Source organism: Oreochromis aureus, linkage group 17 (assembly GCF_013358895.1).
Source record: "Oreochromis aureus strain Israel breed Guangdong linkage group 17, ZZ_aureus, whole genome shotgun sequence".
NCBI classification, from domain to species: Eukaryota; Metazoa; Chordata; class Actinopteri; order Cichliformes; family Cichlidae; genus Oreochromis; species Oreochromis aureus.
Genome location: NC_052958.1, coordinates 9,060,251 through 9,077,202, shown reverse-complemented (window position 1 = coordinate 9,077,202; position 16,952 = coordinate 9,060,251). Strand labels below are relative to the sequence as shown.

The window sequence follows — 16,952 nt, the reverse complement described above, 5'->3', positions numbered from 1 at the left end:
GTTGCTAAAGGTGGTTCTACAAGCTTTTGAATTATCAGGTGTATGTAGGTTTTCACAGGACTGGATAGAAACCTGTGAAAACTTTATTTTTCAAATGACAGTATGACATTGATTGGCCAGACTGGAGGTGGTGTGCAAAGTAACTAAAGCTGGCCAAAGCAGCTAAAAATAACACACCCTGTATGACAGAGCACATTGGATGTGGAGATGGCCATCAGCTAAAGTGGACTGGCATCTGCTGGAATGGCTGAACTTGACTTTGTCGCTAGGCTGAGTTAGCGCTATGCTCCATTAATATTCGGCTTCATACTTTACTAAGCACGTTCATATTTGGGGGTTTCCTGCTTGCTATTTTCAAACCCACATCACAAGCCTGGCACTATTCAGCTGCAAACGAATCCACTTTCGTCCATGTTCACACATAACATATGGCTCTTGTTAATGAATCTCCAGGCAACACTCTACAAATGAAAGTAATAAATAATTTCAGAAGGACAATTAAGTCTCCCTTCATTAACCATTTGATCATTAAGTCTGCCTTCGTTAGTAGAGGTTGGATGATCGCGTCCTGCCCAGCTGCAGCAGTCGTGATATTTCCCTGTTGCAGATAATTCGGAGTGAAGCAATGTGCACAAGTCAACACGAAACAGAGACCCACTCATGTCCTAATGAGCCTTCCTGCTTGCTGTTCGGAGTGCTCTGTGGCTTCATTATCATCACCCTCTTAATGCATAATGCTTCCATGAAAGAAATCAACACCATATCATTACACTCTAGAGAATGTCACACTCTCCCCTGCTCACCGTCTTTCTGGCTTTTTTGCCTTTTTTATCTTTTATTTGTACCTTTATCCTTCTGTCTATTTTCCTTCTCCAATCTTCACTCTTTTCTTGTCTTAATTCCCCTTTCTTCTCTCGCTTCCTTGCAAAGTCTCCTTCACTCACGTTCCGCTCACTGCTGTCTTTCCTGTCATTATTTCATCAAAGAGTGCGCAGGATTAGAACAAGACTGTGTAACAAACCGACCTGACCTTGAGACTAATAGCAAATCCCTTCAGACTTGTGTCTGACTAAGCATCTGAATGAAATTACAGCATTTCCTGTTAATAGCATTTTAATGCAGCCGTTGTCATCGTTGTGGAGCCGGATGCCAAATTGATTTGTAAATTCAGAAGGCAATGATGTGTCTGAAAAGGAGATTGTTTTATGTGAGCAAAACTCTCAGTCGTCATTGCATTTCAGCAGCTTGAACAAACATATGTTCTCAGTAATTTGCATTCTAGCACTTCTTTAACAGAAAGAATGTGATTTTGTTCGCACCAAAACGGAAAATGGAGATTTCTCAAATGCTGTTAATATTGTGAAAGAGTTTAAGTGGAGCCACAATCTTTTTTTTTGTTACTGGCAAGTACTTTAGGTTTTTAACATAACCGGGTGAAAACTAAATTGCCAACTTTCATCTTCAAGTCAAGGGCTTTCTACAGCCATATCATTCTCAAAGTCTACAATCAAGAGATATCTTCATAAATGGAAATGGGAAGTTTACAACTGGTTACACTTCAAGAACAAGACGATCGGATTTGACCTTGTCAGACAACATCTAAAGAAGCCTGCACAGTTCTGGAAAACAACTCTTCGAGCAGATGAAACTGAGATTAACCTGTTGATGTTTTTAAGTCTTGAGTTTGGTATTATACTCATCGGCATATTGGATTGGACCATAGTTGGATGAGAGACTGAAAAGCTAAAATATCAGCTAACTCAAGCAAGGTGTATCCATATACTGTATCAGTGTATTATTCTACAGTTAGCAAGATGCTTCCACAAGCTATAGGAGTGGATAGCAGATAGCAGAGAGATCCCTGCTAACAGTGCTAGCATGTGACTTCTTAGAGTGTCTGTTAGTACAGTTAACTACATAACCAGCCATTTACAATATATCATTTCTCAGATAAATTCCTTAAAGTCCTCCAAAGGGCACAAACACCACACACATGGTGGAGAGATCGTGTTAAGTGACTTGATTCCTTAGCCTAATAAGGCTAATAATTTAAACATGCGAGCTAAAACTGAACAGTGAGAATATATTTTGGACATTTTTAAGAATCAAAGTAGCTACAGAAGCATTTTTTTGTTTTCTAGTGGACTACATAAGGCCATTAGCACAGGGATTGACTACTTTTTAGCCTCAAGTCACTATCGAGGAATTCTATTGTTTACCACACTTCCTCACATGTTTCCATTTGGTTTTATGCTACTAGCGTAGCTGCTACACATATCAATGTGAGACTGGGCTGTTATCGCATGTCTGTTTGTGCATTCTGTTTGGAGACAGGCAGTACCCACGGATAAGGAGGTTTTCATATATGCAGTTAACTCATTGCGCAACTGTCACAGTTTACCACTGGGATTGAGGATGTACCTGTCACAGTGGAAAAATACAGCTCAAACAACAAACCCAGGAAAGCAATCAAGGTGGCGGTAATATGCGGGCAAATGAATATCGCACAGTGCAGCAGTTAATTCTCTAGACGTACAAGAAAGGGAAGCTGCAGCTGAATTATTGAAGCAATAACAAGGTTTCTCGGCAATGAGTCTTCCTCACACATACACTCACCCACCGGTTCAAGAGTAACTGGATGTATGTGCAGCAATGTCGCAGAGCGTGGGAAAAGGCTTCCTGCTCTGACCTTGGAAATGGAACACACAACTTCATTAAAACCACTAGAGACACAGACAATAAGTTGTCTTCTCAGAGGAAATAAGAGTGTGTCTGTGTGTATTTGCAAGCCTCAAGCAGAGTCAAGTGGAACTGATGCTGATTGAATGAAGGGTAGAGATTTCAGTGTGTGTGTGTGTGTGTGTGTGTGTGTGTGTGTGTGTGAGAGAGAGAGAGAGAGAGAGAGAGAGATATGTGTGCATACTAGAAGTGTTTCCTAAATTCCCTAAGGCAAAGTCATTCTATTTGCTCTCACTAGGGGAAAGCCACCACTTATCAATTTATGAATTGCCTTTCATTTTCGGCTTCTGACACACGGCGTGCGGGTGTCATTGAGCAAAATGTGCTTTTCACTTCAATGTATGATTTCCTGGCGACACAGCAGACAAAGCCACGTACTGGGGTGGGGGGCACTGATGTAAAAGCGTCTTAAATACTACTTGCGACAGTATCAAGCCACATTATCAAGACAAATTTGATGCCAATGTGTGTTGTCAGCATTTTACAGTGATAGTTTTATATGGCGATTGTCCCCAAGCAAAGTTTAGCTTCAAGGAGGTCTGACAGCTGTCTAAAGGTCTCGGAGGTTCATGGATCCATAATGTTTTGTAATTACCCATCCGTGCACAAACACAATCAATAAACCTGGATGAAGCAGGTAGTTGCTGGTGAGTGAATAACTGCAGAGAAAAATTAAGACAAAATATGAGAGAAAAGACAAAAAAGTAGACTCCTCAAGGTTATTGATTAGCAGCAACAGCAATCAGGAAACGAGTGGGCAGCCCTGTAATACACAGGATGTTTCAGGCTCCAGGTTAAAATTGCAATTTGTGAAAAAACCCAGAGCACCACCTATCTAGTCTTCATCATATAAATCAATAGTACCTCATTAATTCAATTCAACCATCGATCCAACAAACAATGCAACCTGAAAACGCTCCAAAGTTTTACAAAGAGCTCATTAGACAGTGTTACATCTGCTGTCTCACACATTCATTTTAAACCATGACTATTTGAAGGATAAATCTAGGGGACCAATGGAGGCGAGGAAGTCAGAGAATCATGCAGCTTTTAAATGAACCCGTGACTAATGCCTAGACAAACTGATGTGACAGAGACACAAGAAAGCTTGGGTAAAATTATTGCTGGTGTTTTGCATTTCCATCAGATCATTTGGAAACATCCATCACATGCAGTTTACAGATGAACTTCATGGTTCAATTGTAGCTATGCCTTTCTTTTCCACATATCCAATTTCCCTGGCAATGTGGAATTATTGCCCACATTTCTGGAGCTCTCTTATTCGCTCTAATCTCTGAGTAAAGTAGATCATGAGTTGACTGATTCTCTTTCTCATATATTTAAGAGCCCTTCAGGGGTAAAACTACAGTATACAGGCAAGCAATTTGCATGATACAACAGAAAGCAGAGTTTGTGGAGAAGATGTGCTTTTTATTGCCTTCAAATCCCATTAATCATCTCTCAGACACATTCCATGACCCAGTTTGCAGGTTCGAAATCCTATAGGGTGCAAACTGCTGATCTAGATAATATGTGTGACTATAGCTCCAGAACACTGTCCTCAGTAAGTATGTTATACAGTACTAAAGTTTGATTTTCCTTTCATTTATTAAGTCAAAACGAAATCAACAAATGAACCTTGACAGTTGTTCCACATACACTATGATGCCAAAAGTATTCACTCATCTGCCATCACACCTTAGTGACACCCCATTCTCAATTGGATTTAATATGATGTTGGTCCACCCTATCCAGCTATAACAGCTTCTACTCTTCTGGAGATGTGTTCCACAAGGTTTAGGAGTGTGTTGGGAATTTTGACCATTCTTCCAGAAAGACATTTTTGAGGGCAGACACTGGTGTTGCCTCACAGTGTCCACTCTAATTCACCCCAGAGCTGTTCTATCGGGTTGAGGTCATTACTCTGTGCAGGCCAGTCACATTCTTCTATACCAAACTCACTGATCTATGATATATTTTAATGGACCTTGCTTTGTGCGCTGTTGCATAGTCATGTTGGACCAGAAAGTGGTCCTCCCCAGAATGTTCCCACAAAATTGGGAGCATAAAATTGTCCAAAATGTATTGGCGTGCTGAACTTTTAAGAGTTGCGTTCACTGGAACTAACAGACGAGCCCAATTCCTGAAAAACAGCCCAAACCATAATCCCAGCTCCACTTAACTTTACACTTGGCACAATATAGTCAGACAAGTACCATTCTCCTGGCAACTGTCAAACCCAGACTTGTCCATCGGCTTGCCAGACAAAGATGCACTCCAGAGGACACATCTCTACTGTTTTAGAGTTCAGCTTCGCCATGTTTTACACCAGTGGTCCCCAACCTTTTTTGCGCCACGGACCGGTTTATGTCCAACAATATTTTCACGGACCGGCCTTGAAGGTGTCGTGGATAAATACAACAAAATAAAACCAGTACCGGTAAGATTTAGTCATAACACACGGGAAAAGACCCAGGGAAACCGAGTTAACGATAAAAACGATTAAAAAAAATAATGCTAAAAACCCTGAAGACCATGAATTTCACACCCGAGCCTCAACTCTCGCGGCCCAGTACCAAACGACTCACGGACCGATATCGGTCCGGGGGTTGGGGGCTGCTGTTTTACACCACTGCATCTGACACCTTGCATTGCACTTGGTGATCTAAGGCTTGGATGCAGTTTTGTAGAAGCAGGCTGCATTCCTCTGCTCTTGCTTTTCTTTTCTTTTTTTTACATCTGTTGCTATGGAGGTCACTAGAACATCTGAATTGATATGTATGGGCGAGTGAACATTTTTGGCAATATAGTGTAGTTCCTTTTAATAACTGAGTTAATTGTATAATTTGCGTGCCAATATTCCGCTGCCTGGTTCATGTCTGGTTTTCCACCATGTGGATGAACAAAGTTTTATCTTATTATTTCTCATGTCAGTCCCTTTGCCTCTTAGCTCTCATTCCACAGTGCAGAACTGACATGAAGATAGTGCAAAGATCTTTTAAAAACAGACAAGCAGCACAAGAGGCTCCAATAACGTCATGCTGTTCATCTAGATTTCTCTCAGCTGTGACTGTCAGTGAGTGGCTCCCTCTGCAGCTAAGCTTGGTTAAAAAATAAAATAAAATCAGTTTTCTTGAGGATTTAGAATTTTTTCACACAATCTGTTGTTTGAATCTCTTTTGTCTGCTGTTAGATTAGAAGACGTGTGTGCACACACACACACACACTCTCCCTCACTTCTGTACTTGCTTTCTGAGCCCCCTGTGTTGAGTGGGCGACTAGCTGTGACTGGCGCTGTCAGATTAGCCCATTTAAAAAAGACATATGTTTGCTTGTGAGCATGTGTGTGTCCTCCATACTATTTTCACACTGCGAGCTATGGTACATTATTCATGTTAAACCACGCAGAGAAAGATACAGTCGTGTGTCACACAATACCACCGCCACAGGCATGTGGTTGATACCATCGCACACGTACAGATAAACGCCTAAAAGACTCCCACGTGTTCGCAAATAATCACACTGGCACGCTTTACCAAACACACTGGTTTGCGCATTCGCCAGCGAGCACTGAAACATACCGACATGCAACGCGCTTAAAAACACACGCAAAAAGACACATGCGCAGCACTAAATCGTATTAGGCAAATGAGAATGAGACGGCACAGAGGCAGAAAGGCTCTGTTCGAGCGCTGTTGCTGTGACAGATCCTGGCATAAATCATGTTTAGTTGTTGCCGTTGTTGTTTAATATGCAAATCTCCCATTTGAAGCGCGAGCTGGTTGTTAACAAGTGCATTCAATAACACATGTGCACTCTCACAACCCTGTACGTTTTCACACGCCTGTAGCGTATGGATTTCTGAAAGTGGGCAGGTGAAAAATGCATGGCCACACCATATATATAAGCACACACACACCTTGTGAAAGAGCGTGGGATAGATGTGGATGTGAAATGCCATGGGCGTCATTACTGGACTCATATTTCATAATCATATGGTTATCCATCAGGCCTGTGCAGCTAATGATGACAACAGAAGCACACACACAAACGCACTCATAGAAATATACTCTGAGAGAAAGAGAGGTACAACTGTTCTCAACCAGAGACACGAGAGCTGCTGCAAGGACACAAACATGAGCGGCACAACGATGAGGCACACCGTTGCACAGCATACACATGAGCACTCATGAGGATGCTCAATTAGGCCCACGCGTGTGATGAAGAACACAGAGACACAAAGAGATGTCCTAGCAGGGAAACATACAGCACATGTGCTCACACGCATACAACCACACATAAACACAAACTATAAGTGAATGAAGGGTCTGTTGACAGATTTCAGCGGTAATTGATACCCGTGTTTGGCAGCCATTTTTATCTGGCTCAAACCACAAGCCAGGAATGATCTAAGCTGCACAGCAGAAACATATGCACACACACACACACACAAAAACCCTTTTCTTACAAGCATCACTTGACACATCTTGACACATCTCTCTCGCTCACACAAACACACATGCACACACACATAGACACACACATCTGAACATGAGATAAAATCACACTTTAGGCTTTGAAAGGCAAAACCAAACACTCCAAAAATTCTCTCTCTCTCTCTTCTGCCTCGTTGAACTTGCAGCATTGAAAAGAGCTGTAGCCAAGCCCCACCCCCTCCCACCACCACCACCCCGTGTAACTTGTATTCTCGAGCCAAATATGAACACAAAATGCAAAAAAGAGAGGATAGGAAGGGAGAAGGGAAAAGAAACAACAACAACAACAAAAATAAAGCGGCTCGGTCATGTGTCAATTCTTACCTTAAACAGGCGCAGGATGTTGGCCACCATAATCGACACTGAGCTGGCTGCAGCTCCGATGACTCCTACGATTTTATCCGGCTTGGTGAAGATTGGAGGGTCTCCGTTGGCACAGCGGACATCCGATCCATCCCTCTCTATCAAGGCCTGTACAAACGTCAGGGACTGCTCCAGAGCGTACGTGTCCCTGGAGCAGGTATCCAAGATCCGGGCCCCCAGTGTGATGTTGGGTAGCAGTTCAGGGTCCTTGTTGATCAGGTCGATGGCGAACATCATGGCCTCCAAGCGGTGGATGCCCTTTTCCTTTTTTAGCTCGCCACATGGCGTGCCACGGTCCCCTCTGGCGTGCACTGGAAATAATCCGCCAAGTATAATATCGCCATCTAGTCGGATGGAGTGGGCGTACTCTGGTGCCGCCTGAGGGTCTGTGGGGATTCGCTGAGGGGAGGCGACGGGAATGAGCCAAGTGTAAGAAGTAGCCACGAGGAGGAAGATGAAGGAGGGAGACAAGGGGTAGGAAACCGGTCTCCACTGTGGTTCCATGATCAATGAAGAAGTTAACAAAGGAGATCTCTGAGGAGGGATTCCAAAACTGAGAGTTCTGGAATGAATATAAATGTTGGGCCTTTCTACTGGTCGATAAAGGAGGGGTAAAGGACCCCAGAGATGGAGCTAACCGAGCCCCATGAGGAAATCATAATCCAAAAGACAGCACAGAAACAAAAAGGCTAAACAAACAAACTAAACAAAAAAAACAGCGGTAGTGCAAAAATGTGTCAGTGAATTTGAAGAAATCTATTTAGGGAGTAAAGCGTGTAATCCACAAGTCACATCTTCAGTAGAGCCTGTTGGAGAGAGACAGAAACAGGATGTCTGAGTGCCCAATGTGACGTGAACATCAAGCTTGCTGCAAGGATGTAAGGTCCACCTGACAAACATGTGTAAAACCACTCAAGGGCAAGGAAAAAATGCACTGAAATATATCAAAAAAATAAGCACAACAAATGCGCTGATGCTCATTCACCAGTGCGCTCACATGAGCATATTCTTTCCAGCGGAACTGTCAGAATTTGCACTTCAGTTCTATAATTGAAATCCCAAAGTCTGTCAGTTCATAATCACCTCTACACACTCACACATACACATAGTCTCTTGTCTTGGCATATCGATGAGTGGAACAGCTGCTAAAATGACAGCACAGAAACCTTTTGGCGAGCTCCTCGGGCTATCCGCACGAAGGCACGTGGATACCTGCTTGTGGAGGGAGAGGAAGAGAGCCGAGGGAAGCAGCAGGGGAGAGACAGAGGAGACACAGACGGTGAAAAAGATGAAGATAAGGGAGGAGAGACAGAAAAGGAAAGCATGTAAGACAGAGAGGGAGAAACAGAGTCAGCGGTGAAAAAGACAGAGAGCGCTGCTGTTGAGCAAGTGTGCTGCATCATTCAAACACCTGCTGTTTCTGCTGCAGTTAAATGAACACATTACATCCAGTGCAAAACTCTCTGTCTCACACACACGCGTGCACAGAGCTTCAAATCACAACAGGTAGCATTAATGTTGAGACCCTTTCTGGAGAAGATCCTGCAAGATGACACCAGATTACTACCCTAAACTCACTCCTGTAGGGAGAGTTGTAGCTCTATCTATGGTGAGCAATGCTACATTTAGCAGTCATGTTGAAGAACATGACTTTAAAAGTCGCTTTAAAACTTGGTTTTGACAAATGTGTTGATTTCTACATGATAGGTGTGCTAATGTGCTTCCATTAGTTCATGCCTCAGGGGATTTAATTTCTAATTCGACCCTGATCTAAAATCATAGATTTTATTTTGCACTAATGCTGCATGAAGAGGTAATTTATGCAAATTTGCTAATGCCCCTAAGTAATCGAACCCTAAGTGGGTTAATTAATCTATAACTTAACAGATTTAGTGAAAAAACATTTTTCCCATCCATTTTTTAAGAAATCTATTGTTTAAAGCATCAGATATACAATTCACTAGCATTTAAGACCAACCGTGGGTGTTTGGTTGATATACACTCATCAGTCACTTCATTAGGTACACCTGTTCAGCTGCTCATTAATGCAAACATCTAATCATCCAATCAAATGGAAGAAATCCTGTTCATTTAAGCAGGTAAACATGATTGAGACAACTTGGCGAAGTTCAAACTAAGTATAAGAATGGCAACAAAAAAAGGTGATTTAGGTGACTTTGAGCATGGCGTAGCTGTTTGGCTTTTCCCACACAGATGGGCTTTTCCCACACAACCATCTCCAGGGTTTACAGAGAATGGTCAAAAAAAAGAAAAGACAGAAAAATAACTTTTTCAAGGGTGAGAGGAGATTGGCCAGACTGCTCTGAGCTGATAACAAGGCAACAGTGGCTCAAATCACTGGTTACTCAAAAAAGTAAGTGAATTACTGAATTTTAATTTAAAAACATTACCTGCCTTTGTTACCAGTTCCAGTGCCGGCTGCTTACTGGGGTGAGCACATACTCTGGGTTCTTTGCTGGCATAGCCTTAGCATACTGTCTGTGCAGATGCTTGGAAAGAGCCGAAGTTGTGTTAGCCATATAATGCTGCTGTTTCTGTCCTGTCTGTTTACATTTTGCACTATTGTCCTTTTGTAAAATAAAATGAAAGCAGTGTTCACACTTCCACTCCTCAAAAATTATAGACCAATCCAACATTTTCTGCACAGAACATGAAATCGCTGACTGGAACAGCTGGAAGAAAAAAGCTTCTTTTTTTTTTTCTTTTTTTTTTAGTCCGCCCCACTAAAAGAACCATTGTATGAGGTATGTATGGACATATTGTAAATGTAATGTAATTAATGAACTTAGTACAGTAACATGTTACATTACTGTATTAATGAAAAATGTAGTGTGACAACAGTGGTATGCAGAAGAGCATCTCTGAACGCACAACACTTCAAATCTGTAAGCAGATGGGCTGCAGCAGAAGACCACACCAGGTGCCACTTCTGCCATCTAAGAACATGAAACTGAGGCTTCAGTTTGCATGAGCTCACTAAAAATTTCTTGGTCTGATTGTCTTGATTTCTCTTGCAAAATTTGAATGGTAGCATCAGAGTTTGGCGTACACAACATGAAAGCATTCATCCTGCCTTGTGTCCGTGGATCACGCTGGTGGAGCTGGTGTGATGTGGGATATTTTCTTTGTATTGTTGAAATACCAAAGTCTACCTGTGTTGTTGCTGACCATATCATGGTCATCAAACCTCTGAGCAATGTTTCCAGCACCTCGATGAATCGACATCACGAAGAATTAAGTCCGCTATGAAAGCAAAAGGGGGGGTCCATCTTTGTATAGCAAGGTGTACATAATGAAGTGACCAGCGAGTGTAAATCTTATTACATCATTGCACACATTTAGGCCATCACTCTGAAACGTCTTTATTATAGTTGTCCTGCTTACCCAAATACACACAAGCGTTTCTTTTTGAGGTGGCCTATTTCACACAGCCAATCCCATTAATTGGCCGCATAGTTCTTTTCATCCTTATCTTCTTCCCTTAGAGAATAGTGTCTCAGCACAAGTAAACTACTGAGTTGTATCCTAATGTTAAAGGAAGACTTTAGGAGGAACATCTTACTCATTTTCTAACAAAGAGTCAGGTGAGGCCATGTCTGTGCGTTAAACAGAAGCCAGCAGACTATATCAAGACTGAGAACGGGTGGAAACACTAAGAAGTTGCCAGGATATTTTCCACCCACACCTTACGCAAATGATAATGACTATGCAACAGGCTAGCCATTTCCCCGTTTCCAGTCTTTACAGTAAATTGAACTAACTGGCTGCTGGCTGTCGCTTTATATTTAGTGTATGCACGTGTGAGTTGTACTGTGAAGGTAAATAAGCATAAACATTTCCTGGAGAAAATAACAGATGTGTGAGAATTCATATTTTAAAACATGCTCAATCTTTCCTTTTTCAAGCGTTAAAGCTTGGAATAAACAGCACATATGTGATAACCTAGACAATACTGGACCTGAAGGTACCACCTACACCAGCACTGGGTCCGCTTCAGTGAGTCATTACAGCCTTGCCTATATCATCTTGTAAGAGTTTTTCATATTAAATGACTCTAGATTTGCAGTTTCTTCTTTTTGCAACGATAGTTTATCGCTGTGAAAGCTGCAACTATACTGTATAGAATGAATCTGCCTGTTTGCCAGTGTGTGGTCACTTTGACATCCCTCCTTTATTTGCATATCCTCAACCGTGCATCTAGAATTTGATTTCTTATGGGTTTTGTTTTTTACCTACCACAAGAGGAGATTGGCCCATTTTCAATCCTGACCATTTATTATGTAAAATAGCCCTTAAAAAACACTAAATGCATTAGTTTAACTTAAACATTTGCGCTACCAATACTGAAATATCCAGGACTCCTTAGGATTTGGCTACAGTACTCATAATCTTGAACTGTGTATGTCTGCTGGCCCATTAATCAAATCCCAGAGCAGTTTTCAAAAAAGATTTCTCACCGTCTCCCCATAAAACAACAGCATAGCCTTCCTGTAATGAAAGCCAAGCATCATTTAAAGACTTCTGAACCATTCTGCGGACCTGTTTGATTTCCCCCACGGGAGGCCTAACAGGTTCTGGACTCAGATCTCATCCCAGCGTGAGGTGCACTCTTGAAGAATCCATTTATAATTCGATTCTGTCCCAATTAATTCATCAGTTTCTCTCCACTCTAAATGGAATTAGGTCAAAGCCACTCATATGGCCAAGCCCCCGCTACGATTAAAAACCCTGCTTTATATAGGTTATCCAGTTCTGATTCATCTAACAGTGTTCTCCCTGCAACATTGTGTGTTCGACACTTTTTGCCTTGAATTCAAGCAGATAATGGGTTAAAATTGAGGCCTGGGGCCCCCCAGTCATTAAGCCGCACTAGATTATAGCTAGCTCAACTCTACATCTGAGTATATTCCAACGGGGTCCAATAAACTGCCGTACAGCTTTCTGTCAATCCTTTTGCCTGCTTTTTGCTTCTTTTTTTTTAGTTCATCCTTGCAGCTCTTAGCACTTGGCAGACATCTGATATTCCCAAACAGGGAGCAAACTGCATGAATATTTTTAAAACCAGAAAGGGGGCATTTATGACTTAAAAAAAAACAGCTACACTGGTTCAAGATGTAACTACATGCAAACGTCTCAGGAGGGGCACTAAAAAAAACACAGATCAGGGCAACGTGTGAACGTCTCGTGACTGAGCTGAGGCCCCGAGGTTATTAAAAGTTTCCTGTCTCATTTACACTCACGCCCTCTGAGGATTATCAAGTTTAAGAGGTGAAAAGACATCCTTTGTCTGCACGCACGCTCCTGAAGCAGCACTACACACCTGAGCTTATGCTGTTCTTAACCAGTTTGGCTTATGCTGTTCTTAACCAGTTTGGCTACCGCTCTTTGGCTTTCCAATCGGAGCCCCTGTCACACTCTGAAGGCTCAAAAATCTGCTTTTTTTCTCTCCTCTCCCATGTGGCAGCCTAGAAGGAGGCAGGAGAAATCCCGAAGAAGGAGGCTCCCGCTGTTGTGACGCTTATGTGCTCAACGATGAAGTGTGTTAACCCCCCCCCCCACCCTCCAAAAGGCTGCAGCTGGCTCATCACTCTTTTTAATTCACACCCACGGCTGGCTGTCTACGAGCCTGTTGCCCACTTCTGGCTGTGTAGTCGAGTAGGGAGGTTTGGGGGGGGGGTATATATCTTTTCTTCACTCCTCACTTTTTTCCAGATTCTTCCTTCTCCCCTTCCCTCCATTTCTCTCTCTCTTTATTCCCTACCACGCTCTGCCTCTCTGCCACCGTCTCGTCTGCCTCGCTGCTGCATCGCATCACCTTCTACAGGCCGTCTCCATCTCTCTTGAGAGTGCACTGCTCTTTTCAGAAAGTGATAGCTTTTCTGCTGCCCTGTCCTCTCCCCCATCCTCCCCTCCTGTCTCCCCCCCTCCACCTTCCCCTTAAGTAGGTGTTCCTTTGAGTGCCTCATCCAACAATTGTGATCAGCCTCTTCGCCACCCCCTCCTTCATCTTCTCACATACATGCCTCGTTTTATTCCTCCCTTCTCTCGCTGTCACTTTATTTTATTATTTTTTTCTATTTTAGCTGTTTCATAGGCCACCGGAGCACTAAAAAAAGTGGTGATTCCCTCAAAACACACACACACTCACACAAATCTTTGGATCCGACTTCCGCTCAGCCTGTTATAACCCCAACCAAGGCTATAGATAAATAAATGAAATGTGGCTGAACTTGAATGCATTTTTTTTCTCTTGGTCTCCTCTCCAAACACTCCAAACATAGTTCACATTACCCCTGAATGCTACCTCCAGAGGGGGAAAACACTTTTCTTAGTCCTTTAAAACCTTTTTGATTGTTTCCATTCTCAGCACACATCAGTGGGGCACGCAGAAAAAAGCTCATGCATCCCTTTAAAACACACACACACACACACACACACATGCTTCTGATGTGATTAAGTCATGTGTCAGAAGATAACGCAGAGCTCAGGTTCAAAAATAAGACTGTGCGAGATCAAAGTCTAGGGGTGTGTGTGCTCATTATGCAGCCCTTTGGGCTTCATTCAGTACAGCAGTGGTGGTATTCTGATTGCAGCCTAATTAAGACACTGCCATCCTCAGTAAAAGCAGAGAAACACCCGTGCAATGATATCTGGAAGAGCAAAATTCATGCTCATTATATCACATCTCTATTTTTTTCCCCTAACACACATCCACGCAATTCTGAGTAAAACACACCTTTTAACGGGTACTGTTAGAGCATGTACTCACCCAGCCACCACCGTGGGGAAATCCACGAGAGAGAGAGAGAGAATAAAAAATGCATAAAACAATAAAATCCCGCAAGAAGTAAGAAGCAGTGAAACTGAGACAATGAATAACACAGACTGGTCAAAACCATTCAGCAGAGGAATGTGTTTGAGAGAGAAAGAGAGAGACAGAGAGGAAAAGGTGGGAAACACACACACACCCCCTCGCTGAGAAATGCAAAAGAGATCAGCGGATTTAGTAACGTGGAGAAAAGAATCTGCGTGTTTAGATACCTCGGAAATGAGAAAATCAAATCATCCGCCAGTGTGCGAGCGGTGATGCTCCGGCTCCAGCCTCCCCCGCAGGCTCCGTGGGGTCCCTGTCCGTCTAAAGCAACTTCCTTGCGGAACTCAGCAGTTTCACCTCCACCCTCACACACGCACACACACAAACAATATATATATATCTGTATATCCTGAAGTAAAAATTTGTTTGTTCCACAACAGAAAAAGGAATTTGAAGACAATTTAGACAATCCTCATGGCGAAGACTGGAGAAACGAGCAGATCTGTGCAGCTGCCACACAAGAGAGAAAAAAAACAAGAAAAAAAGAAAAAAGAAAAAGTGTTCTGTCGTGACCAACAGCGCTGATTTAGGGGCTCAAAATCAACTATTAACTCCGCACTTGTTAATGGAGACAATAGAGGGAGGCTGCCTGTAATGAAGTCGATGCCCAGGAATGAATCTCAGACACAGAGAGATGTGGAGAGAGGGAGAAAGAGAGAGGGAGAGGAGAGGGTGATGAAGGGGGGGGGGACAGAGTGCAGGAATTCATCATGCGCGGACTCTCGTCAGTAACGATCAATAACGCCGTTAAAACCCACCTGATTGTTATCCGCTCCTTCTCTAAGCTTTCCGCACTTTGCGCATAAACCCTTCCCGTGAAGTCCGCTCGCGCTGCTCCGCGGACGCGCGCGCACACTAACACCACCAACACCCCCCCTTCTCCAGGTTGTCGGTGCTGAAAAGGACAGCGCACGACACGAAACTGCCACACGAAGCGCGAACCCCCCGTCCCCCAGCTCTACGTGAAACATATGTATTGGAGGCGTCGAGTCTGCCCCTGCTGCCCGCACCAAATCATCCTCTAATTGCGCCACTGTCGTCCAGCAGAATCCACCCATTCAATCAAGTTTATTACCAATCAATCGGATCGATTGTTTCCACAGTGGAAGGCTTTGGTTATTAGAACACGTTAATAAGTCATCAGAATATGCTCGGGCGGTTGTGCCACACTTTTAATTGCTTCAACTTCAGTCCGTTTTTTTGTTTTTTTGTTTTTTTTAACTGCGCCCATTGATTCCCCCTTCCACACACCCCTCCTCTTCCTCTTTGTACAATCATAGCGCCATGGTTCTTTGTGGTGAATGGAATTAAACAAATGAACCGCATCCCATCTGCTGTGTAATAACAATTTGATAAGCTGTGTGGAGTCAGAAACCAGGCAATTGAAACAGACCCGGGTGTTCCCTCATGTGACAGCGTGTAAGATGTGCGCAACACGTCCAATTTGTGGCTTTTCCGATTCTGAGGGAGGTGCATAGACGCGGAGCAATGGCACCATCTAGCGGTGGATGTTCTGTAATTGCAACAGGAAAGGGGCAGGTCACCGTTATCAAATTCTTAAAAAAAAAAAAAGGAAAGAAAGAAAGAAAGAAAAAAGAAAAAGTCATGACAGGAGTTAAAGAAAACAGTTTTGAAGTTTTGCTTTTTATAAATTTGTACATCAGCTTCAGCAGCACACTTTTTAATTTTATGGACTCAATTGGCCAATGTAAGAAGTGTACTAACATGAGCTTTCAGGTTAAAATGTTACCTTCATGTCAACACTAGTAATGGGCACATTTTGTTTCATCTCCTTTAATGTTATACTTCTGTACATAAGTTTGTTAGTTTGTTTGTTTTTTTCAGGTCCCCTTAGCTCAGAACTTTGAAGTAAATCCTGTAACAGTGATGACTAAACTCTCTTCACATGCCAAATTCCTTTCAGTTCATTTTCAAAATCTTATTCAAAAACGTTGCATTTGCTCATTTTTATATTGTTATGGTACAAACAGCTGTAGTAAGTAAAACTTATCAAAAAGAGCTTTCATTTTTAGATAGGACTACTAAAACTGGAGTAAGTGACAGATTTGTATCGGGCAGCTTTAACGTAGTCGAATATTTCCACCAGATACATGACTTATGCACTTCTTTAATTAGACTTTGCTAGTACAAGATTGGACCTTATGTTTTTAGAACTGCTTTAATTCTGTATGCCTGAGATTCAACAACATGCTGGAGACAGTCCTCCAAGATTCTGGTCCATAGTGACATGCTATCATCACACAGTTGCTGTAGATTTGCTCTACGGGATTGAGTTCTGGTGACTGTGGCAGTAATTTGACTACAGTGAACTTATTGGTTTCATATTTAAGAAACCAGTTTGAGATGATTTGAGCTTTGTGGCATGGTTATCCTGCTAGAATGGACCACCAGAAGATGGGTGGCTGGACTTTTTTTTTTTTTTTTTTTTTTTGTCTGTC

General features: G+C 42.6%; 1 protein-coding gene across 1 annotated transcript; it reads right to left on the bottom strand.

The window, feature by feature from the left end:
- Positions 1-827: 827 nt before the first annotated feature.
- On the bottom strand, positions 828-15,341 carry LOC120433795 (metabotropic glutamate receptor 8-like). Its single transcript, XM_039600686.1, has 3 exons — positions 15,252-15,341; positions 7,560-8,404; positions 828-966 (listed from the first exon to the last, which is right to left on the bottom strand). Exons 2-3 carry the CDS (start codon positions 8,100-8,102, stop codon positions 952-954), a joined length of 558 nt encoding a protein of 185 aa, XP_039456620.1. The 5' UTR covers positions 8,103-8,404; positions 15,252-15,341; the 3' UTR covers positions 828-951.
- Positions 15,342-16,952: the final 1,611 nt, after the last annotated feature.